This window comes from Molossus molossus, unplaced genomic scaffold, assembly GCF_014108415.1.
Source record: "Molossus molossus isolate mMolMol1 unplaced genomic scaffold, mMolMol1.p scaffold_m16_p_2, whole genome shotgun sequence".
Classification (NCBI taxonomy): domain Eukaryota; kingdom Metazoa; phylum Chordata; class Mammalia; order Chiroptera; family Molossidae; genus Molossus; species Molossus molossus.
This window is the reverse complement of record NW_023425355.1, coordinates 2410563-2437080: the sequence shown is the minus strand read 5'-3', so window position 1 is coordinate 2437080 and position 26518 is coordinate 2410563. Positions and strand designations below refer to the sequence as shown.

The window sequence follows — 26518 nt, the reverse complement described above, 5'->3', positions numbered from 1 at the left end:
ATGAACATTAACCAAAGAACGACAAACTCTCAGGTCATGCTTAATTTTAGTACCCTAATCTCCATAAGGCTCTGTAAATCCCATATTTTGCATTCTTTTCCCATTTCTCCCCAATTCCTTCAACCCTTCCATGCGCTCTGAAATTCAGCCCATTATCAGCAAGATCTCTATGAGAAATGCCTTCCCTGAAAGTTCCCTCCTCATTCTTCCTCTAGTGGAAATCTAGGTTTCATCAAGAATACTGTCTCTAGGGAGTGGCTGTTTTTCGCTCATCTCCTTTCTACCCCTAGACCTGGAGGAGGAATAGGCATCGTTTTTGTTCTTCATTGCTGCTTTAAAATCATTTTCCCTTCTTTCTCCTTAAAATCCTCAGTTTTGAATTTCCTGTCATCAGATTATATAACCTACATCCTTCATTGTTGTGGTGATCTACCAGCTCTCAGGCTAATTCCTCTCATTCCTTAATGATTTATATACTGCTCACAGTTATTTTCTCTAAAAGCTATCCCTGTCTTAATTTTTGGCATTTTCAATATAAAGATAAGCGATACTTATAATTTCTTAGCCTCTTGTTTCTTTAAGTTTCACTCTGCCAATTACCTTAGCCATTCACTAGCACAGTTATTCACTGGACCCTGTCATTGCTAATGATTATAACTCTTCCATGTTCTCAGTCAGGGCTGGGACTAGGATGAGCCTGGTAGTGTAAATGAGGCTCCTAGGGTGAAAAATTTAAGGAGGCATCCACTTTTATGGTCATGTAAGGGTGTAAGGACCAACTCTGCACTTGCACAACCCTGGGAATGAGTGCTTCTTTGAGTGCCTCCCTCATTCCCTCACCTTAGTTCTTCACCCTGCTCTGTTCCAGAGCCACCATCTCCTACCTCTCTAATTCACCTCTTTATTCTCCAGCAATCATTCAACTGCACTAAGACCTCTAATCCATTGATGTTAATAATTTTTTCATGGTCCCTTGTTCCCTTGAGGTCCTCATCCGTGCCTAGGTTCAAATTCCATGGGGATTAATTATAACCACTTCCTCATTCCTTGCTTTTCCTGCCCCTCTTTTGCTTCACTGTATTCTTCTGGCAAAACCACAAGCCTGGTTATATCCAACTTTCTACTGACTATTGTACGTGCATCCATGCTGCAGGAAGTTGCTAGATAAAAACCCATACAACTATTTGCTTTCCTTTAAAACTTCATCAAATGACCCTTACTGCTACCAGGCAACCCATACCTCACTATCATTGTCATCCAATTTCTTGCTTTTCTGGATGATTAGCTTACACCTTATCCTCTCTTCTTTACCCTCAACACCTCCTTTCCCATTCTCATTCTCCAGTGATTACCTTGTTCCTACTTCACTGAGAAAACTGAAGAGGTCAGGAAGAGAACTTCCAGATTCCTACTACCACATCTACTCACACCCCAGGAACCATACCACATACTCTGCCCTCTCAGTTGCTTTCATAGATGAATTATCCATGTTTCTTCCTAAAGCCAATCCCTAAACTTATACACTTGTGTCCACCACCTCTTGTCAGTTTAAGGACATCGCTCTAACAATTCTCCTATTTCTCTCCCCCCTTGTCAACTTTTTGTTCTCTTCCTGGGACATTCTCATCAGCATATAAACATCCTCATTCATCCTATCTCAAACAAACAAACAAACAAACCTCTTCATCATACATACTTCTCTCACCAACTACTGCCTAATTTCTTTTATTCCCTTTGTAGCAACTCCTCTAAAGAGTTGTCTACACTTATTGCATCCCAATTCCTTTCTTTCAATTTCTCTCTTGAGCCTACTCCAAACAGGCTTTTGCCCTACTGCTCTATCAAAATTGTTCTTCTCCAATTCACCAATGACCTCCATAGTGTACATTTCAGTGGTCAATTTTCAGCTCTCGTATTTGACCTATCAGTAACATTCAACATAGTTGATCACTCTTTTCCTCCTTGAAACACATTTGGCTTCCAGGACACCACATAATCTTTATTTTCTCCTTTGCTGGTTGCTCTTTTCCCCCCAAACCATGAAAGTTCGAGGAAACAAACATTCTGGTAGTGGAGAATAATCTGCACAGAATTACTGGGTTATCTGCTCTACTCTAACCCAATCCTCCTGTGAGTAAATTACCCTATAATAATTTTTTTTATATTCTATGAAACTGCCTGCTTCATTTTGCAGTCTTAGCATACCTTCTCGTTTCCCCCACCATCAGACATATGAGGATGACATAGTGGAGTAATATGAGGTCAAGCAGAAGAGACAACTGCTATGGCCAAGTAGTACATACATTAATACGAACAGAAACACTATACTTGTAGATCAAGCTTTAAATCACATTGTCAGCTACCTTCTCAGTTAACTTCCACAATTCTGTAGGTAGATATTACCTTTATTTTACAAACAATAAAATTAAGACTCAAAGAAGATAAGCAGTTAAGTGGTAGAGCCAGTAATCAAATCTAGTTTATCACCAAGTCTAAGAGCTCCACAGTTGCTACAATGCTTTTCCTAATCCCATGTATTATACTAAGACCAGAATCGTGTACGTAAAAAACGGGTGCAAATATTTATTACTTCTGAGCTAAAATTGTTTTGTGGTGAAGAACTGAAAAGGTCCACAGGGATTTAAACTGTTTCTGTTTTTCAAATTGATGAGAAAGATAAGTTTCTGAATAGGTAACTACTGTGTTTGTTTGCATGGCATAGCATTTTAAATCTGGTGTTTCTTTTAAAAATTAATGTTTTGTTATATTTATCTTTTCTGTAGTTTCAAGCACAAATCTGTTACCTCACTTTGCTTCATTTACCTCACATTATAAAGAAACGAAGAGAAATAAAGCAACTCTGCAACCAAGCTTGATGTGAAAATATGAGGCAAAATAGTAAAGGCAGGCCTTTCCTGTACCTACCTAATGATGATTCCATTAATTGTCTCTCAAAATGAAGAAGAGGCAAACATTTCATAAATGGATATATAAGAGTTACCTCAAGAGCAAACTGGGCAGCTAAACCGAAAAGCGTGGCAGGTGAAATTGTATCTCTAATTGGGTCATTCCCTTCTGCTGTTTCAGTTGTTAATAAATTCTCCAAAATGGCAATTGTCTGCAGAGCTGAAAACAACAAAACAGTTCAAACCATGAGCTACTATTATCAAAGATAATAGCTATCATATATACACAACCAATGGACACAGACAACAGTGCAGTGAAGGCGGGGGGTCCGGAGTGGGGAGGAGAGTGCCAATGAGGGAAAAAGGAGGAACATCTGTAATACTTTCAACAATAGAGATAAATTTTAAAAAGATAATAGCTATCAATGGTTAATTATATCACAATGACCTTGGAACTCATTTTACGAGTACTGCTGTCTTTCAAATTTTAGTTGATTTTTATAGTCATCTAAATTGCTAAACTGTCAAAGAGGACTTAAATGTCAGAAAAATGCCCCACTGATCAAATGACCTCTGTGAATTTATCCTATGTATTGTGTGTGTGTGTGTGTGTGTGTATGCAAAAGTAAACAGAAACATACAAATATGTTCACCCAGCAGTATTTATAAAAGAAAAATATGGAAGCAACCTAAATTCCATCAATAATAAATAGGCTAAATACATTTTGGTATATCCCTAAGATGGAATATAATACAGAATGAAGTAAAATAAATAAATAATAGTATTGTATCCATTATGTCTTAAAGGTAGACTATGATAAGTTAAATATATGTAGTAAAGACCTTAAGTAACAATTAAAATAACAGAATAAAGAGTTATATAGCTAGTAAGCCGAAATAATATAAATGTAATCATAAAAATTCAATTCATCCAAAAGGAAACAGAAAAGAAAGTGGCATTAAAGAATAGATAAGACAAATCACAAGATGCTAAATTTAAATCAAACCATATCAATAATCACATTAAATATAATGGTCTATATCACCCAATTAAAAGGCAGAGATAGATAGCATTAAAGAAAAACTTTCAACTACATGCTACCTACAAGAAACACACTTTAAATATAATGACAAAATTAATTAAAAGAAAAAGGATGGGATAATTGAAAGAAAGCTGGAGGGGAGGCTAAACAGCATGTTATTAAACAATGAATGGGTTACTAACGAGATCAAGGAAGAAATTGAAAACTTCCTGGAAACCAATGAAAATGAACACACAACAGCACAAAATCTATGGGATGCAGCGAAAGCAGTCCTGAGAGGCAAGAAGTTCATAGCACTACAGGCCTACCTCAAGAAACAAGAAAAATCCCTAACTGACTTTCTAACCCTACAACTTAAAGAACTAGAAAGTAAACAAAAAGAAAAACCCAGAACTAGTAGGAGGAAGGAAATAGTAAAGGACAGAGCAGAAATAAACGACAGAGACTAAAATACAATTAAAAAGATCAATGAAACAAAAAGTTGGTTCTTTGAAAAGATAAACAAGATCGACGGACCTTTAGCCAGACTCACCAAGAAACAAAAAGAAACCAAATAAACAAAATCAGAAACAAAAGAGGAGAAGTAACAACAAACTTGAGACCCTTCAGTCCGAGGACTGACGCTCCAACTGCTGAGCCAAATGTGCCAGGGCTCTAAAGATAATTAACTGATAAATATTTGCAGTATAATCTCCCCTGCCTCCACAGTTTTGAAACATAATTTTTGAATAGACTGGTTCAAATAACATGATGTTCAAAAAAATATATTGCGACAAGATTCCCTCCCCCCATTTTTTCCCACGATCTGCCTAGATCCTGCTCCTTAAATAGGTAGCCCCTGTTCTTATGTAACCTTCCATAGTTTCTTTTTTCGCATGGTTGTATTATCTTTGTATAGGAAAGCTAGAAAATATATATGCATATGTGTATATACATATACAACTTCATTCTTCTTACAATGTTTTTTTTCCATTATGATCAAAGAGGATTATTTGTATTCTTTGTGTTAACAGTTAAATGTAACTCATAAACAACATTTGTACCTTTGTCAGAGTTGCCTTCTAAGACTGCAATCTTGAATAGATAAAATTGAGTGAAAGTATTTCCAGGATCAAGTTGTTCAGCTTCTGCCACGGCTTCTTTAGCCTGGAAAAAAAATATTGGGTCTCTTTTATAAAAGTTTTAAGGAAGACCTTACTGTATTTTGTTAATATTAATAACAGTTACAATAGCTAAGTTGTACTCATAATTAAAAGACATGAATCTAACAAAAGTCTTTGAAGAACCATTTCTTAAAATGTTGAAGAGACAGTGACTTCTGCTTCTGAAAATAGGGTGCCTTATATATGTCAGACCAACCCTCTTACTGAAAACAACCAAACATGTTGGATAACATTTTTTAAATTCCAAAAAGCAACTGACAATATATGTAAAGTAATTACCAAGTAAAATCTAAGACAAAGTGAGTTTCCAGAGAAATAAGCAGAGAATTAAAGCCACTTTTTTTTTCCTGGTGGGCATTAGTAAATCGAGGAAAATGTTAACTTTAGTTTTAATGGACCTCAGTAGGTCAGAGAAACAGATATCAAGGCTAACAACAAAACAGAAGTAACCCACTCCACCAACATCCCCAGGGGACTGCAAAAGAATTAACCTTGGCTATGAGAAGAATATGGCAAAATAGGGTGGAGAGACCCAATCCCTGAGGTGTAACACTAACAGACTCTTATGTATTTACAGCCCCAAAGGACATTATATGGGCGGCTAAAAGCCCTCAAGCTATAAATTTAGTTTACATTGTTCCCAAACATCAGAATAAGCAAGTATAAATCCTCTGTGGAGGAAGACAATTTCATCTTAGGATTCAAAATATTTCCATACATATTTTTTGAAAAATCACGAGTAGAAAACATTTTTAAAAATCAAGCACACTAGGCAACAAGGCACTCTAAGTATCAACAGAAACAACAAATAGCAGTAATAGGTTCTCAAGATTCAGATACCAGAATTATTGAAAACTGGCTGTGAAACATTTGTTTACAAAATTATAGAAATAAAAGCTATGTTAAAATATATATATAAGTAGGTTGATAATCAATAGTACATATAAATACAGTTCACAGTTTTGTTTTTTGGTTTTTTTACAACTGGTATTCATTCTGATGTATTGCCTATACCGTATCAATTGTTCCACACTTTGAATATCACAGAAGATTGTAGGAAACAGAAATGATAAAATGTGACCTTGTTGATTTGAAAAAGAAGGAACTACTTGAAATGAACAACACAATAACCCAAATGGAAAAGTGGATTGGTTCAAAAGCAAATTAGAAACAGGTGAGGAGAAAATTAGTGAACTGAACAATGGACATGGACAACAAAGGTGGGAACAGGGTGGGGAGGGGGGAGGAGGGAATCACTGGGGGGAAAAGGAGAAACATCTATAACAAAAATAAATTAATTTTTAAAAAGAGAAAATTCGTGAACTGAAAAACAAGACAATACATTAGCCAAAGTGCAGCACAAAGAGATTACAAACATGGAGGACAGTTAAGTAAGGATTCTATTCTTTTTAGGACCTCCATTATAAGAACAGCCACAGTAAATAATGTCCACACTACTAGAAGGGGGAAACCATAAAGTTAAAAAAAATGAGGGTAGTATTTTCAACAAACAGTACTGGAACATTTGGACATCCACATGCAAAAAAAAAATTTATCTGGACACAGAAAATCTAAGTGACCTTCAGTTTGGCAATGACTTTTTTTTTTTTTTTTTTTGGTACGTGCCCCTAGTGGGAACCAAACCCGGGATACTCTGGTCCGCAGGCCGACGCTCAACTGCTGAGCCAAACTGGCCAGGGCTGGCAATGACTTTTTAAACACGATACCAAAACACAATCCATGGAAAAAACTGGTAAGTTGAACTTCATTAAAATGAGAAACTTCTGCTCTATGAAAGACACTGTTAAGAGAATAAAAAAACAAATCACACAATGAGAGAAAATATTTGCATAACATATCTGATAAAGAACTAGCATCCAAAATATACAAAGCATTCTTAAAACTCAGTAAGAAAGCAAACAATCCAATTATAAAAGGGGAAAAATACTTAAACTTAAACAGACACTTCACCAAAAAAAGACATACAGATGTCACACAAAGCATCATACTTGATCAGGAAATGCAAATTAAAACAAAGGGATAACACTACACACCTATTAGAATGGCTAAAATCTAAAATATTGACAATGCTGGTGAGGATTTAGAGTACTAGAAATTAATTCATTGCTGGTGAGAATGAAAATTAGCAGACCGATTTTGGAAGACAGTCAGGCAGATTCTTACAAAACCAAACACACTCTTGCCATATGATCCTGTGGTTGTACTCCTTGGTATTTAACAAATAAGGTGAGAGCTAATGTCTACAGAAAAGCTGGCAAATGAATGGTTATAGAAACTTCATTCATAATTGTGGAAACCTGGAAGCAACCAAGATGTCCTTCAATAGGTGATAAAAACATAGTCTACTTCAGAATACCCTAAACATTATAATGTTGGTATGCAAAACACTTTTATTTCTACTATGAAAGCTCAAAAGCAATAATATTAAAAATAACTACATATATATATTTTTTTCTTTTTCTTTTTTCTTTTTTTGTGGTATGTGCCCCTAGCGGGAACCGAACCCAGGATTCTCTGGTCCACAGGCCGACGCACAACTGCTGAGCCAAACTGGCCAGGGCTGGCAATGACGTTTTAAACATGATACCAAAACTTAAAACTCAATAAGAAAGCAAACAATCCAATTATAAAAGGGGAAAAATACTTGAACAGACACTTCGCCAAAAAAAGACGCACAGACGTCACACAATGCATCATACTTCATCAGGAAATACAAATTAAAACAATGGGATAACACTACACACCTATTAGAATGGCTAAAATCTAAAATATTGACAATGCTGGTGAGGATGTAGAGTACTAGAAATTAATTCATTGCTGGTGAGAATGAAAATTAGCAGACCGATTTTGGAAGACAGTCAGGCAGATTCTTACAAAACCAAACACACTCTTGCCATATGATCCTGTGGTTGTACTCCTTGGTATTTAACAAATAAGGTGAGAGCTAATGTCCACAGAAAAGCTGGCAAATGAATGGTTATAGAAACTTCATTCATAGTTGTGAAAACTTGGAAGCAAGCAAGATGTCCTTCAATAGGTGATAAAAACATAGTCTAATTCAGAATACCCTAAACATTATAATGTTGGTATGTAAAACACTTTTATTTCTACCATGAAAGCTCAAAAGCAATATTTTTTTTTAAAAAACTACATATATATGGAACCAAAAGAGATCCTGAATAGCCTCAGCAATCTTGAGAAGGAAAACAAAGGATAAAGAGTATATATGTGGGGGAGGGGAAGTAAAATGTAGAGTTTTTCTGTGCAATTGAAAATAAGTTGCTATCAGCTTAAAACACACTGTTATATCTACAAGATATTAGCCTCATGGTAGCCACAAAGAGAAAACCTGTAGTATATACACAATAGATAAAGAAAGGGGAATTTAAGCATACCACTACCAAAAAAAGAAAAGAAAAAGAGAAAAAGAAAACAAGAAAAGTAACTAAAAACTCAGAAAATAAACAAAATGAAATTATAAGTCCTTACCTTTCAATATTACTTTAAATGTAAATGGACTAAATTCTCCAATCAAAGACACAGAGTGGCTGAATGAAATAAAAAAGATCCCGCAATATGCTACTTATAAAAGACTAACTGTAGCTTTAAGAACACACATTGGCTGAAAGTGAAGGGACAGAAAAAGATATTCCATTCAAATGGTAAACCAAACAGAGCAGGAGTGGATATACTTATATCAAATAAAATAGATTTCAGTCAAAATCAGTCACAAAAGACAAAGAAGGCCAGTATATTATGATAAAGGGGTCAATTCATCAAGAGGATATAACAATTGTAAATACACAGGCACTTAACATTAGAAAACCTAAATATTTAAAACACATATTGAAAAATGGTGGCGGAATGAATGGAAGCTACACAGACCATCGCCCAGGACCAAACTGGAATTCAACTAAAATAAAAACAAATCATCGGGAAAAAGCAACTGAAAAGCAGCTTGCAAGGACCATATAACCAGGGACACTGACTCGATCCTGGTAGGATTGCGGAGGCATGAGAGGGGGGCTGCGAGCCCACAGACAGCAGCGGTCTTAGCTGTGAGCACAGAGCTGGGACAGACGCTAAAATAGCCATAGCCACTTACCTTGGGCTCTGGCAGAGGGAGGGCGGACTGGACTGGAACTGTGAGGGAACACTCAGAATTTGGAGGGCGCTCAGAGCTTTTGCTGAGGTGTGGCCACACAGGACGGTGGCCATTTTACTCCTTCCCAGGGCTCTGGAGAGAGGCGGTAGCCCCTCCCTCGGAGATTCAACCCCACCCAGGTTGGCCACTGAAATGCATATTGAGGCTCATTAACAACCAGCATCTGCCCCACCCTCAGGACATCCCCTTACACTGAGCACCTGAGGGAGTTTTTCAATCAACTGAGAACTGAAGGCTCTCCAAGTAACCATTACTGATAGCCTCCAGGCAAAAAGCTAGAGGATAACTGAACCATTCCTGGGCTAGCAACTCTGCCCAGGAAAGAAAGACGTGAGAGTGGTGTTTAACGTGGGTCCTCCCACGCTCATCTAAACCCAGGAGAGGGAGCCACAAACAGCAAAACACCAACACCCACGGGGAAAATTTGGCAGGCTCCAAAGCCCATTGTGATAGCCAAAATGGTGAAACAAAGAAACAAATGCCAAATGAAAGAAAAAGAGTCCTCTACCGAAGATGAGATAAGTGAGGAGCAATTAAGCAAGTTGACAAAGCTAGAATTCAGAGCCATGATCTTAAGGAAGCTCAACACCATGAGTAAAGACATAGAAATGTTGAAAATCAACCAATTGGAAATTAAAAACCACCAAGAAGAAATGAAGAATGACATATCAGAAATAAAGAACACATTGGAAGGTCTAAAGAGCAGAGTAGAGGAAGCTGAGGACCAGATCAGTGAATTAGAAGACGGCACAAAAAATCAACCAATCAGAAAAACAAAAGGAAAAAAACAATTAAAAAACAGGAAGACAGCTTAAGAAAACTGTGGGACAACTGGAAACGTTGTAATATTCGCATCATAGGAGTCCCCAAGAAGAAGAAAATGAGCAAGGGTTAGAGAATATATTTGAAGAAACAGTGACAGAAAACTTCCCTAATTTGGTGAAGGAAGAAGGCATTCAAATTCAAGAGGCACAGAGAGCCCCAAGTAAATAGAACTCAAACAGGCCCACACCAAGACACATAGTAATTACAATGACAAATATTAAGGACAAAGAGAGAATCCTAAAAGCAGCAAGAGATAAGCAACAGGTTACCTACAAAGGAACCCCCATAAGGCTCTCAGCTGACTTCTCACAAGAAACACTACAGGCCAGAAGGGAATGGCATGAAGTAATCAAGGTCATGAAAAACAAGGATCTGAATCTAAGACTACTCTACCCCACAAGGCTATCATTCAAAATAGAAGGTCAGATAAAGAGCTCCCCAGACAAAAAAAAAGAAAGGCTAAGGGAATATATTAGCACCAAACCAGCACTGCAAGAAATGTTAAAAGGACTGCTGTAATTAGTAGAAGAAATAGGAAGAAAAATAGAACCACACTAAACAAAAATGGCAATAAATAAGTACATATCAATAATCACCTTAAATGTAAATGGATTGAATGCTCCCATAAAAAGACACAGAGTAGCTGATTGGATAAGAAAGCACGACTCATCTGTATGTTGTTTACAAGAGACCCACCTCACAACAAAAGACTCACGTAGGTTGAAAGTGAAGGGATGGAAAAAAAATCTTCCAAGCAAACGGAAAGGAAAAAAAAGCTGGGGTAGCAATACTCATATCTGATAAAATAGATTTCAAAATGAAGGCTATAACTAGAGACGAAGAAGGCCACTACATAATATTGAAAGGATCTATCCAACAGGAAGATATAACCTTGGTAAACATATATGCACCCAATAAAGGAGCACCAAAATATATTAAAAATCTTCTGGAGGACTTCCAAGGAGAAATCGACAGCAATACAATCATAGCAGGGGACTTCAACACCCCGCTGACACCACTGAATAGATCCTCTAGACAAAAAATTAGCAAGGAAACAGAGTCTCTAAATGAAGCACTAGACCAAATGGATTTCATAGATATCTACAGAGAATTACACCCTGAAACTAGAGAATTCACATTCTTCTCAAGTGCACATGGGACATTCTCACAGAAAGACCACATGTTAGGCCACAAACTAAATCTCTACAAGTTCAAGAAGACTGAAATCATATCAAGCATCGTCTCAGATCACAATGGCATGAAACTAGAAATCAACTGCAACAAGAACATGCAAAGACATTTGAACACTTGAAGGCTAAATAGCATGTTTTTAAACAATGAATGGGTTACCGAGGAGATCAAGGAAGAAATTAAAAACTTCCTGGAATCCAATGAAAATGAACACACAACAGCACAAAATCTATGGGATGCAGCAAAAGCAGTTTTGAGAGGGAAGTTTATAGTACTACAGGCCTACCTCAAGAAACAAGAAAAAATTCTAATAGACTATCTAACCTCACAACTTAAAGAACTAGAAAGCAAACAAAAAGAAAACCCCAGGGCAAGTAGAAGGAAGGAAATAGTAAACATTAGAGCAGAAATAAATGACATAGAGACCAAAAAAACAATTCAAAGGATCAATGAAACAAAGACAAAGAGCTGGTTTTTCGAAACAATAAACAAGATTGATAGACCCTTAGCTAGACTCACCAAGAAACAAAGAGAGAGAACCCAAATACACAAAATCAGAAATGAAAGAGAAGTAAAACTAACACCACAGAAATACAAAAGATCGTTAATAACTACTATTAACAATTATATGGCAACAAATTCGACAATCTAAGCGAAATGGAAAAATTTCTAGAAACACATAGTCTCCCAAAACTGGACCAGGAAGAGAGAGAAAACTTGAACAGACCAATAACAACTAAGGAAATTAAACAGGTAATCAAGACTCTCCCAGCAAACAAAAGCTCAGGCCCTGATGGCTTCACAGGAAGTTTTACCGAACATTCAAAAAAGAACTAACACCCATTCTCCTCAAACTATTTCAAAAAATTCAAAAAGAAAGACTTCCAAACTTGTTTTATGAGGCCAGCATAATTCTAATTCCAAAACCAGAAAAAGACACTACAAAGAAAGAAAACTACAGGCATCCCCGACGAACATAGACACTAAAATCCTGAACAAAATACTAGCAAATTGGATCCAGCAATACATCAAACAAATTATTCACCATGCCCAAGTGGGATTCATCCCAGGGATGCAAGGATGATACAATATTCGCAAATCAATAAATGTGATATACCACATGAGCAAAATGAAGAATAAAAACCACATGATCATATCAATAGATGCATTTGACAAAATCCAGCATCCATTTCTGATAAAAATGCTCAGCAATGTGGCAATAGAGGGATCATATCCCGACATAATAAAGGCCATATATGAAAGACCTACAGCCAACATCATACTCAATGGGCAGAAACTAAAAGCATTTCCCTTAGGAACAAGACAGGGATGCCCACTTCTGCCACTCTTATTTAACATAGTACTAGAAGTCTTAGCCACAGCAATCAGACATGAAGAAAAAATAAAAGGGATCCAAATTGGAAAGGAGGAAGTGAAACTGTCATTATTTGCAGATGACATGATATTATACATAGAAAACTCTAAAGACTCCATCAAAAATCTACTAGACTTAATAAATGCATTTGGCAAAGTAGAAGGATACAAAATTAACGTCAAAAAATCAACGGCATTCTTATACACCAATGATGAACTCATAAAAGAGAAACTGAAAAAACAATCCCATTGACCATCACAGCAAAAAAAGTAAGATACCTAGGAATAAACTTCACCAAAGAAGTAAAGGAAAGATGAAGTTAATTGACAGTGATAGAATATCAGCCATTGCTTGGGGCTGTGTGAGTGGAGAGATTGGGAAGAAGCACGAGAAAAACTTTGGGGGTAATGAAGGTATTCTACATCTAGACTGGGGTAGTGCATATACTGGGGTATATATTTGTCAAAATCGTCTAACTGTATACTTAAAATGCGTGCTTTTAATGTAAATTATACTTCAATGAATTTGATTTTTCAGAGAAATTTGTAAAGGTACCTTTAGTTCTAAAATTCAATCATCTATGAAATTATGAACTATATAAAATCCTTGACTACTACAGATTTTATCAGATTATACTGATATCTTAGAACAATATGGTTGGAAGAGACCTCAAAATTCTCTTATCAAAAAAATTCTTCTGATGCTTGAATATTCTCTATAACATTCATCCCGTAGTCATCCAGTCTCTGCTTAAATACCTTTAGCGAGAGGGAACCTTAAGAAAATCCATTTCAGCCCAACTGGTCTGGCTCACTAGTTGAGCATCAACCCATGCACCAAGAGTTTGCTGGTTTGATTCCAGGTCAGGGCACATACCAGGTTGTGGGCCAAATCCCCAGTGGGGGGCATGCAGGAGGCAGCCAATCGATGTTCTCTCACATCCATGTTTCTCTCTCTCTCCCCCTCTCCCTTTCTCTCTCTCTAAATCAATAAAGAAAAAAATATTTAAAAAATTTTTTCTAAAAAAAAAAAAAATCCATTTCAGCCCTGCCAGTGTGGCTCAGTGGATTGAACGTCATCCCATGGACTGAGAGGTCCTGGTTCTATTCCCAGTCAGGGCACATGCCCTGGTTATGGGCTTGATCCCCAGTAGGGGGGCATGCAGGAGGCAGCTGATCAATGATTCTCTCACATCAATGTTTCTCACATCGATGTTTCTGTCTCTCTTTCCCTTCCTCTCTCTCTAATCAGTAAAAAGATATTTTTTTAAAAAAGAAAATCCATTTCAGTTTTTGGACAGGCTTAATCATTAAACAGTTCCCTTAGGATGACTTGATGTCTCACTCTTTATAGTGCTTGCCTATAAAAACATGCAAGAAATAAATTAAATTCTTTTACTTCTTGACAGCCATTCGATTATTAGAAGGAAGCTATCATGTTCCTCCTAAATGTTCTATTTTCCAAGTTTAACATCCATATTTCCTTTATTCCTCAAATAAGATGGTTTTAAGTACTCTCGCCATCCTGAGTGCCTTCCCCTTGGCACATTAGGGTTTGTTAACATCCTTCTTCAAAAGTATTGCCCCCCGCACAATACAGTCCAACACAATACTTCAGATATACTGTAACCAGAGCAGAATACAGGGTGATTACCACTCTTCTTCTATATTTTGTATTTCTAATGAGGCAACCTAATTTGAATAAACTTCCTTAGCATGATTGGCTTATGTTGAGCCTACAGTCAACTAACAACCCCAAATGTTTCACACATTCTGTTGTTAAGCCAATTTCATCTATTCTATTCTTGTACTGTTGGTTTTGAAGATCCAAGACCAGGATGTTTTGTTGTTCCCTATTTTTCATCTTGTTAGAATAAACTGATCATTTCAGACTACTGAGGTCTCTTCAAATCTGACTCTGTCTTGTAACATATCAGTACTCTTTTCAGATTCAGGTTATATGCACATTCAATCAATATTCATGAAGATTTTCATCTACATATTTTATATAAATTCATATGGTGCATGCCACATAATTTGATATTCAATTGCACACGTCTACTTTCTTTTTTTTTCTTTTATCCTCACCCGAGGACATTTTTGCATCTATCTTCAGATAGAGGCAGAGGGAGAGAGAGAAATATCAATGCGAGAGAGACACATCCAGTGGTTGCCACCCACACGACCCCAACCGGGCCAGGGACAAACAGCAACCAAGGCACGTGCTCTTAGTGGGAACCGAATCCAGGACTCTCTGGTCCACGGGCCGACGCTCTAACCTCTGAGCCAAACCGACGAGGGCACACACTTCTACTTTCTAATGATTGCACATATGTAAATCCGGTTTCCACAATAATAGTTTAAGCTTAGCTATAGAAAGGATCATGTCTTCTACTTATTGTGCAGTAGCAGGCACAGACTGGGCATTCAATAAATAGTTGTTGACTTGAAACTTCAATTATGGTATTTTTACAGTCTAGCTGTATCAAGAAAGAGCCACAATTGACCTTCATCTGTTTACTTAAGTGTGTTTTTTTACATCCATTCAGATACATTTGTGGGAAAGGCTATACCTGCCAAAGCATCACATAATCACTTCAAAATCTGTGACAAGCTGCTACAGTACAGAGGCCACAGTGCCATCTAGTGAACATTGCTAGTTTACTTCTGTAGATCACAAGCTCATTTTCAGTCATGAAACGGAAAGGTATGATTTTTAAAACTTCATATAGTAAACAGAACCAACATAAAACCAGCATGTGAGACACGGTTGTTTTTACTTTAGGTCATATAAATATTCTATACACAACCTTATCTTGTGGTTGTTTTGTAAGTCTTAGCAGCACACTATGGTCTGGGATTGTGCTTTAGTTTTATCAGTCTATAGTACTACTAATGACACTCTACCTAAACTACAGTTGCAAGCTGAGGATGGAATTTCCGTACTGGGTTAAGAATACTCAATCATGTCTGTTTCTCATGGTGCCTCGGAGACAGTTGGCTCCTTCAGAAAGAAGCTGAACATTTTTTTCCCAGCCACTGGCTACCAGAAAACCATTGAAGTGGATGATGAATGCAAACTTCGTATCTTTTTATGAGAAGCCACAAAAGCTGCTGATGATGCTCTATGTGAATAATGGAAGGGTTATGTGGTTCGAATCAGTGGTGGGAATGACAAACAAGGTTTCCCCATGAAGCAGGGTGTCTTAACCCATGGCTGCCTCCACCTGCTGTTGAGTAAAGGGGCATTCCTGTTATAGACCAAGGAGGACCGGAGAGAGAAAGCGCAAATCCATTTGGGGTTGCGTTGTGGATGCCAATGTCACCGTTCTCAACTTGGTCATTGTAAAAAAAAAAGGGGGGGGGGATATTTCTGGTCTCATAGATACTACTGTGCTTCATTGCCTGGGAACCCAGAGAGAGCAGAACCCTCAAACTTTTCAATCTCTCTAAAGATAATGCCTGTGAGAAAGCAAAGAAGGTAAGAAACCTAGGACTAAAGCACCCAAGATTCAGCGCCTTGTTACTCTGCATGTCCTGCAACACAAACACTGGCGCATTGCTCTGAAGAAACAACATACCAAGAAAAATAAGAAACAGGCCATAGAATATGCTAAACTTTTTGCAAAGAGAATGAAGGAGGCCAAAGAAAAACGCCAGGAACAGATCGCCAAGAGATGTAGGCTGTCTTCTCTGAGAGTTACTACCTCTACATCTGCGTTCACTCAAAAATGAGCTTTTCTAAGATTAACCTATAAATAAGATCAGACAAAAAAGAATACTCAATTGTGTATTACCATTAACTTACAGACTATCACCAAAACAATCCATTATCCACCTGTTAACAAAAATTCAGGTTTTATTATGATTTACAGCAGCAATTTTCTTTTTTTTTCGGTACGCGCCCCTAGCGGGAACCAAACCCAGGACTCTCTGGTCTGCAGACCGATGCTCCAACCACTGAGCCAACCCAGGACTACAGCAGCAATTTTCAAACTTTTTCATTTCAGGCACACATAAAGTAATTATCAAAATTCTGCGGCAAACCAAAAAATATTTTTTGCCAGTCTCATACACAAAAAAGTGGGTATAATTTTTATTCATTCACACCAGACAGCTGTTGTGTTGGCTGTTGTCATTTTTTAATTTGACATTCTAAGAAAAAAGAAGTCAGTGCCCCTGACTAAATAGTCAGGTATTGCATGTTTTAAAAATTCTTGTAGAATACAAGTTGATAATCACTGATTTGCAGCAAAATCCCATTATATCAAGTTGTGATAAATTGCTCCTATACTTAGAACCCAAGCCCATTTCGCCCCCACTAAGTCTGTCCATTCAAGCATATGCATGTATGCATAACCAATGGACATAAATAACAATGCTTGGGTGGGGCGGGATAGGGAGGAGGGTATCTGGGGGGAGAAAGAAGAAACATCTGTAACAAAAATAAATTGATTAATTAAATAATTTTTAAAAAAGAAAATTAAAATGTAACAAAAATAAATTAAATAATAAAAAAAGATAAAAAAGAAAATGAAAAAATAAAATTAGGATACTGGGCTTAAGGTACTGTCCACTCCCTAAAAGTAGAGTTCATGTCTGTAAAACTATATAGTTTAATATTGTCTCACATAAAGTACTACAGGTGCTCAATGGATAAGGGCAATTAGAAATTTACATTTATATAACGTAGAAAAAAACAAGACAAAGATATGACCTATATTTAAGTCACTGTTGTCTCAAAAAGATGTTGCCAAATGCATGAACTAATGAATCTGTAATATAATCTACTAAGAGTTCAGAGGAATATATTCTCCAATTCCTTTTACCTGCCCAAATTTAACTTGTGACCTATGATTCAATATTTCATTTTAAAGCAAAATAAAATAAAATGCATTCCTTCTTCTCAAAGAGAAAGGAACTAAGCTAGAGAGAAGAATGACCATTTCATCCAAGTATTTGTTCTCACTGAATCCTTGTCCAAAAAAAATGTGTGCCTTAAAATTCAGTCTGCTTCAAAGGAAAATATTGCAGATGGTTAATAGCAGATAACTTTGTTCAGGTGTTCCAATGATATATTACCTTTCAGAACAGGGTGCAAAAAATAAAGAGTAAATAATAAAATTAACTGTCTCCCAAATTCTCTCTCCTTCTGGAAGTGAGCAAATCAGGAAAGTATCAATTTGGCTTTGTCCTGTATGATGGAATTCTTAGATATCCTGACCTAACAGCCAAGAAGTCACACCACTGCATCCCTCTCTCTGCCACTGAGCATGACAACATTTGCTGCCTTTGAAAACCAGATGAATCAAAAGACCTTATCAAGTTGATTCAAATGCAGGTAACAGGAAGCCATGTTCCTCTTCAGCTTGGAGAATTCCATATCCATTTTACCAGATTCATAAAGTCTCAGAGAATAATAGTACCAGCATAGGGCATCGGTATAATTGTGTGCCTAAAGTTTAAAAAGAAATAAGAAAATCACACGGCTATCTCTACATTTGACTCTAATTTTTTTCAAGTTACTTCTAGAAACAAACAGAAAAATGGTACTGTTTTCTTTTTTTAGGCAACCAAAACACCACACCCGCTTCTAGCTGAGTTCTAAGTGCATTTAATTATCAGTCTTTATAGTTATTTAAGTTACAGATAAAGTGACAACATTATCTCTTCCCTCGCATTAGAAATCTCACAGAAACCATCAACAAAATTAAAAGGCAACTTATGGAGTGGGAGAAAATATTTTCAAACCACATATTCGATAGGGGCTTAATATTCAAAATATACAAAAACAACATACAAATGGCCAACAGGTACATGAGAAGGTACTCAACATAAATAATAACCAAAGAAAAGCAAATCAAAACCACAATAAGATTATCTCCTCATACCTCATAGAATGGCTATCATCAAAAAAAATAGAAGATAACAAATGTTAGCAAAGATGTGGAGAAAAGGGACACTTTGTAGGCTGTTGGTAGGAGTGTAAACTGGTATGACCACTTATGGGAAACAGTATAAAGGTTTCTCAATATGTTAAAAATAGAACTGCCATGTGATCCAACAATCCCACTTCTGGGTAAGCATTCAAAGGTAAGTATGTGAGGTAATGGATGTGTTCATTAAATCAATTGTTAAAACCCTTTTACAATGTCTATGTGTATCAAATCAAATCATCACAGTTTACGCTTTAATTATAATTTTGTCAATTATATCTCAATAAAGTTTAAAAAAGAGAGATTTCACACATGGGATGAAACATGCTATTAAACTCTAAATACAATTTAAAAGTTGTTAAAACGACAATGATAAACATTTTTAAAGAGAACACCCATAATTCACCATGCTAATACAGCTATTTTCTTTTTCTACATTCTATTTTAACTTTATCCTTTTGCATCCTTATATAGTTGTGTTCAGGCAAAGACATAAATCTGGTCTCTGTTACATCTTGGTTGGAAGTGGAAATCCACCATAACTTTTTATAATAGTATATCCCTTTTTCCCCCCACATACAGACACACAAATGCACACAAAGATTAGAAGAAAATATGCCAAAATTTTAAAAGTGATTAGATTGCAAATAACTTTTAAAAACCTTATCTGTAGTTTCAAATTTTTCTACAATAAACCTGCATTATTTATAAAGAGAAAATATATTACTTTTTTTGTATTGTTTTATTGCACCACAACTTTATTTTTTATCCTCACTTGAGGACATTTTTCCAGTTTTTGTTTAGATAGAGTGAGAGGGAGAGAGAAACATCGACGTGAAAGGGACACATCGAGTGGCTGCCTCCCACACGACCCAACCAGGGCCGGGGACAAACTACAACTGAGGTACATGCCCTTAGCGGCAACCGAACCCAGGACTCTCTGGACCACAGGCCGATGCTCTAACAGCTGAGCCAAACCAGCCAGGGTTGTACCACAACTTTATAAAGTTTTTTATTTAGAGCGGTGCATTTGTTACAACTAATGAACCTACACTGATACATCACAATCACCCAAAGTCCGTAGTTTACATTAGGGTTCACACCTGGTGTTGTACATTCTATGGGTTTAGACAAATGTATAATGACATCTATCCATCATTATAGTATCATCCAAAGTATTTTCACTACCCTAGAAAGCCTCCGTGCTTCACACCCCAAGTTTTAAAGGGAATAAAACCCCTCAGGGTTTCTCATTCTTCATGTTAAAATAAATTATTTTTCTATAGCTTAATATCAGTGATGTCATTTCCCTACAGTGTAAGTTCCCAATGGGGACGAATCATGTCTTAATATTTTAAAATAAATTCTTGTTCAATGCCCATTAACACTGTTCATTATAAATATTTAATAACTACAGAGATTATTAAAGTATTTGATGCTCTATGATTTTTATAGTCATCACACTATTTCATTCGTTGGGGTTGAAAAAGAATATAAAGAACAAAAAGACATTTCCAAACCTCAAAACTTTTGGAAGCTTTTTTCCACAGAATGTTGTGTAAATAGCCTACTAATTCTGTTGCCAGTGGTCTTCCTGTTTGCTGACCTGAAAAAAACAAAAACCACCTCAAGATCCACAAACAAGAATCAAGATCTATTACATTAAGTAAAAGAGCTAACTATATTCAGAACCTATAATCTTTAAGTAATGGCTACAAACACAATCACATTTAGACAGGGTTGCGTCATCAATTTTAGGTTTACTAGCAAAATGGGTTATACAATACAATCAGAGTTCGGTAGATTCACAGTAATTCGCCTATCACTCTGTGAAGTTTTCCATCCCAGTCTCTCTTTAATGTATTTCCCATGTTCCAAATTTGATCTTCATCTGGTGCTTTAATGTTATTGTGAATGAACAGGCAGCAATGTTGGAAATCATTAATAAGAAATGTTTTTTTATGTACTAACCAGATCACATCAAGTTCACAAGAAAGGCCAATTATACCTTAAAGCCTCTGTAAAACACTTTAAAACAATGTCTACACATAAACTTTATTACTTTAAATTGTAACTTGTCTCTGAGTGTTTCTGGTCTAGACATTTACAGGGTTCAAATATATTAGCACACATTAAGGTAAAGTTTAAACCAGTAATATAATTCTATACCCACTTCTCTTTTACCCCTTTGGCACTATCAATTTCCACAAAGTCTTGATTAGAACACTGAGATTCTCTGACTCACAAGCCTAGTCAGCAGATGTAGTATGTTCCATGACTTAGTTAAAAATACCCACATGAGAGTAAAAAGCTACTTAATGTACCTACTTAAAATTTTATTAATACTTTGAGAGTATAAGTGTAGAATCAGGTATCATAAAATTAAGATTTCCTGTGATCTTAGGAAAATTAGTTATTCTGGATAACCAAGTTTTCTAATTGACTGACAGTTTATTTTTATTAAACATAAAACATTTTATTTTAAAAAGTCGAAATCATTTCATTAAGTTCTTAACTTTTCTAAAATTGTTTTATAAATTGTTTTTCTAAACATACTTTCTAGTTTTCTGAAGCACATTTTAACCTTTGCTTGACCATTCAAAGTCAAGAACACTAACAAGTACTGTATTTTATTGTAATTGTACTATTAATATATCACAGCGATGCCTTTGGTAATTATTATAGAGTATAGTACAGATTACTATATATTTTTTAATGTTTGAAACTTTCATACAATTTGTAGTTTTTTTCCCCTATCTAATGGTCAAGTTACCCATATATTTCCCTGTAGAGCCTTTCACTCTTTTTTTTTTTAATCCTCACCCGAGGATATTTTTCTATTTATCTTCAGATAGAGTGGGAGGGAGAGAGAGGTAGAGAAAAAGAGAGAGAGAGAAACATCAACATGATAGGAACACATCGACTGGCTGCCTCCCGCACGACTCTGAACACATCGACTGGCTGCCTCCCGCATGACTCTGACCAGGGCCAGGGACAAACTGCAACTGAGGTATGTGCCCTTGGCCGGAATCAAACCCACGACTCACTGGTCCACAGGCCAACGCTCTACCACTGAGCCCAACTGGCCAGGGCACCTTTCACTCTTCTTAATATGCTACCATTAAAATGCTAAGGGTTGGCCCTGGCTAGTGTGGCTCAGCTAGCTGGGCATTGTTCCATGCAATGAAAGGTTGCTAGTTCAATTCCCAGTCAGGGCAGATGCCCAGGTTGTGGGGTCAATTCCTGGTAGAGGGCATTCAGGAGGCAGCTGATCGATGTTTCCCTCTCACATCGGTGTTTCTCTCTCTCTCTCTCTCTCCCCCTCACCCTTCCTCTCTCTCTAAAAATCAATAAAAAATATTTTCAAAAATGCTAAGGGTTAGAAAAACCAGATGACCAAGCTTATTAAAATTGGGTCTAAAATAACTAGATTCCTAATGAGGATCTGGAGAAAAGGTGTCATCAGTAAAATATGGTTCATAGAATCTAGAGTTCAAAAGGCTTAGAAATTATTTAGTCAAAAGATTTCTTTTAAAATAGTATCACTAAGTAGCCCTGGCCATTGTGGGTCAGTTGGCTGGGCATCGTCCCATGCACCAAGAGGTTGCTGGTTTGATTCCTGGTCAAGGTACATGACTGGGTTGCGGGCTCAGTCCCCAGTAAGGGGCATGTAGGAGGCAGCCGATTGATATTACACTCTCACATCTTTTCCCTTCCTCTCTCCCTAAAAATCAATAAACTATTCTTTTAAATAATTATCAATGACTATATTTTCATAAAAATATAAAACATGCTTATAAAACTCAAGCAATCTGGTAAAATAGAAAGTTACAAATCACCTAAAATGCCATCACTCAGAATAAATCCCAGTGTTAACATTTAGTAACTATATCTCTATATACATGTAGAGTTAGAAGAAGAAATTGGACTGAGAATTTTCTAACAAAGGGATCGTACTATCTGTATTCTTCAGGATATAGAGTTTTACAGAGAGGTGGGGATTAAGGGAATGCTAAGATTTGGTTCTACAGCTCTGCTTTAACCAGAGCAACTCCACTATATTCTTTTTGGGACAGAGTTCATATAAAATTGCATCACAAAAGGATGCTGCTGCCAAAAAGAACTTTAAAACCAGGAATTATAGCTCACAATCTTCATTTCATAGTTAGGAAAAAACAAGATCCAGAGATACTACCGACTTGCCCAAAGGCACACAGCTAATTTGAGATCAAACTGGAAACATGAGATTAAGCTTCCAACATCACAATTTTCCACTGTATGTAATTATAGTTAAAGGTTATTAGGGAGAAAAAAAAAGGAGAAAAAGAAAAAATCTGTTGACCTCAGTATTTAGCTACTGTTCTGACATCTATCTGATAATTACATGCATATTAACACCTTTCTAAAACACCTGTAGAAATCCTACTGACCTCTAATGACTTCTTCAATCTTCTCCTGGGCAAACAGTTCTTCCTTCCTTTGTAAAAGTATGTCAATGTGGACCACTAAAGCTCTTCCCATATTTTCTGGTGACTTAAAATGGTCAGAAATAATCTTCAGGAAATGAAATCCAACCAATTCTCTGTTCAATGAAACAAAGTTGTAAGTGGTGTGAATAGAATAACTGGGTTTTTAATCAATGGGACTACAGTTTACTTGAGTATGAGCAAAAGAGGCAAGATAAAACTATATCTAAGCTTAAGTAGTATCATTAAATGTCTAAATAAGTCTATCTGTCAAAGTAAACCATTTAATTCAATTTCTGTTTAATTCATTAAGCCAAACATTTTCTTTTCATCTGTAGTCAGATAGTTCTCTCTCTCCTAATATCTTATTTATGCTTTTTCTCCAGAAATGATGCAAATTTATAAAAATTGGATAAGATCCAGTGAAGATACATAAACTGACATTAGAAATTTACCAGTCACTCGTGATGAGAACTTTTAGAATTTACTCTCTTAGCAACTTTCAAATACACCATACAGCTATGATCATTATAATCACCATGTTGTTCAGTATACCGCTAGTGTTTATTTATCTTGTAACTGGAAGTTTGTACCTTTGACCACCTTCTCAAGTCATTATGCTGTACACCTTTAAACTTATACAGTGTTTAGTGTCGTTTACATTTCAGTAAAACTAAAAGGAGAAGCCTGTTTGGTGTGGCTCAGTGTATTGAGCCTCGTCCCATGGACTTCGAGATACTGGTTCGATTCCCAGTTAGGGCACATGCCCGGGTTGCAGACTCAATCTCCAGTAGGGGGCGGGAAGGAAGCAGCTGATTGGTGTTTCTCTCTCATATAGATGTTTCTATCTCTCTCTAAAAAATCAATAAAAACATACTAAAAAAAATAATAAATTTACCAGTTCCCTCTGCCAACAATTCCTTATAAATATTTACTTATGCTTGATTACACAAACAATACCAGTATATTTTGATTGTTTAAAAATTCAACCAGTTAATGGATTGGAAGATGTATTATTATTAAGATGTCAATACTCCTAAAGCAATCTACAGATTCAATACAATCCCTATGAAAATCATAATGACATCTTGTATAGAAATGAAAAACTCCATCCTAAAATTCATATGGCATCTCAAGGGATTCTGAAGAGCCAAAATAATCCTTAAACAAAAGAACAAGGCTAGAGGACACATACTTCCTGATTTCAAAATTTACTACAAAGGTACAGTAATCAAAACAGTGTGGTGCTGGCATAAAGACAGATGTATACACCAACGAAATAGAATAGAGTCTGGAAATAAATTCCTGTATATATGGGCACATAATTTTCCACTAGGGTGCCAAGACCATTCAATGGGGAAAAGAGCAGTCTTCTCAACAAAAGAATGGAATCCACATGCAAAAGGATGGAACTTGATCTTTACCTTACGCCATATACAAAAATGAACTCAAAATAGAGCAAAGACCTGAACAGAAGAGCTAAAATACAAAAAAACTCTTAGAAGAAAACATAGGGGGAAATATTCACAACATTCGATTTGGCAATGATTTCTTGGATATGACACCAAAAGCACAGGTAACAAAAGTAAATAATAAAGAAATTGAAGTATATAAAAATTTATATTGTCTATCAAAGGACACAATCAACAGTAAAAAGGTAATGGATTCGGATAAAATATTTGCAAATAAGATATTTGATAGGGGGCTAATACCCAGAACATATATAAAGAACTCCTAAAACTCAACAAACAATTGAAAAAATTGGCAGAGAACTTAACTAGACATTTCTCCAAAGAAGATATACAAATGGCAGCAATCTCATGAAAAGATGCTCAATATCACTAATCACTAGGGAAATGGAAATTAAAACCACAAGATACCACCTCACACCCATTAGGATGGCTACTTCTAAAAAAAAAAAAAACAAGTGTTGGAAAACTTGTGTACTGCTGATGGAAATGTATAATGGTGCAGCCACTATAGAAAACAGTATGTTAATTCCTTTAAAACATTAAAAATAGAATTTCCATTATGATTTAGTAATTATATTTCTGAGTATAAACCCAAAATAATTGAAACCAGGGTTTCATAGAAATATTTGTATATTCATGTTCACAGCAGCATTGTTCACAAGTCAAAAGGTAAAAGTAACCCAAGTCTCCACTGATGGATGAATTGGATAAACAAAATGTAATATATACATACAATGGGGTATTATTCAGGGAAGAAATTCTGAGTGTCCCAGTGATGTGAGCGGAGGATGAGTCAACTGGCCTTGCTGGCTTTGAGGAGGATGGAGGAAGGGGACCATAACTCAAGGAGTGCAGGTGGCCTCTAAATGCTTGAAAAGGCTAGAGCCTCCAGAAACAAACCAGCCCTGCCAACACCTTAAGGTTAGCCTGGTCTGATGTAATACTTCTGGACTACAGAACTTTAAGATAATAAATCTATGTTGTTGTAAGCCAAAATTTATTTTAATTAAAAAAATAAAAGGGAGGAAATTCTGACATGTTACAATATGGATGAACCTTGAGGTCATTATGCTAAGTAAAACACACCAGTAGAAAAAGACAAATACTGCATGATTCCACTAATATGAGGTACCTAGAGTGGTCAAGTTCACTGAGACAGAATGTAAAATGGTGTGTGCCAGGGTCTGGGGGAAAGGCAGAAAAGGGAGTTAATGGGTACAGAGTTTCAGTTTTATAAAATAAAAGGAGTTCTGGAGATTGGTCACAAAACAATATGAATGTACTTAACACTAGTAAACTGTACACTTAAAAATGATTAAGATGCTAAATGTGTACTTTATAATTAAAAACTTAATTAAAACCTTAAAAAACTTTTTTAAGTAACAAAATGCAAACAGCAAAGATAAAGCTGACATTTCCCTGTCCCAGTCCCTTTCTCAGAGGTAACTATTTCTACATTGGGTAAGTGTCCTTTTTCAGTCCTTTCTTGGTGCATTTACATGCATGTCTGTATCTATAGAAACACAGTTTTTAAAATATATAAATGACATTTTATGCATACCTTTTTCCTTTTCTCTCAACAGCATGTCTTAGAGATCATTATGCATAGATTTACCTCATTCTTTTTAACTGCCACATAGTAATGTGTACTATAGAGATAACTTACGTTTCTTATTTATTCCTTTATTGATGACATTCAGAATATTTTCAATGTTTCACCATTATAAGCAATGTGTGAGCAAATATCCTTGTAAACTTATGTGAAGTAGCACATGTAAATATCAAGGAATAAAACTGCTAAGTATGAGCAGTTTAAATTTTGATCCTGTCAACCTACCCTCCAAAAGGGTGGGTGCTGATGATGGCACCCTGGAAACACCAATGGATGCACATAAAAATTTAAATTCCCACCAGCAATACCTGATGTACACAATAAGGTTGTGCGTTCGATCCCTG

General features: G+C 36.2%; 1 protein-coding gene across 1 annotated transcript in view; it reads right to left on the bottom strand.

Moving 5' to 3' along the window:
• TEX11 (testis expressed 11) overlaps positions 1-26518 on the bottom strand; it is a 132833-nt gene that overhangs the window by 36447 nt on the left and 69868 nt on the right. Inside the window, exons 13-17 of the mRNA XM_036271112.1 lie at positions 23055-23206; positions 20145-20230; positions 18006-18143; positions 4993-5095; positions 3002-3126 (exon numbers count right to left, since the gene is read on the bottom strand). Coding sequence (XP_036127005.1) covers positions 3002-3126; positions 4993-5095; positions 18006-18143; positions 20145-20230; positions 23055-23206 — 604 coding nt within the window. The remainder of the gene's footprint in view (positions 1-3001; positions 3127-4992; positions 5096-18005; positions 18144-20144; positions 20231-23054; positions 23207-26518) is intronic.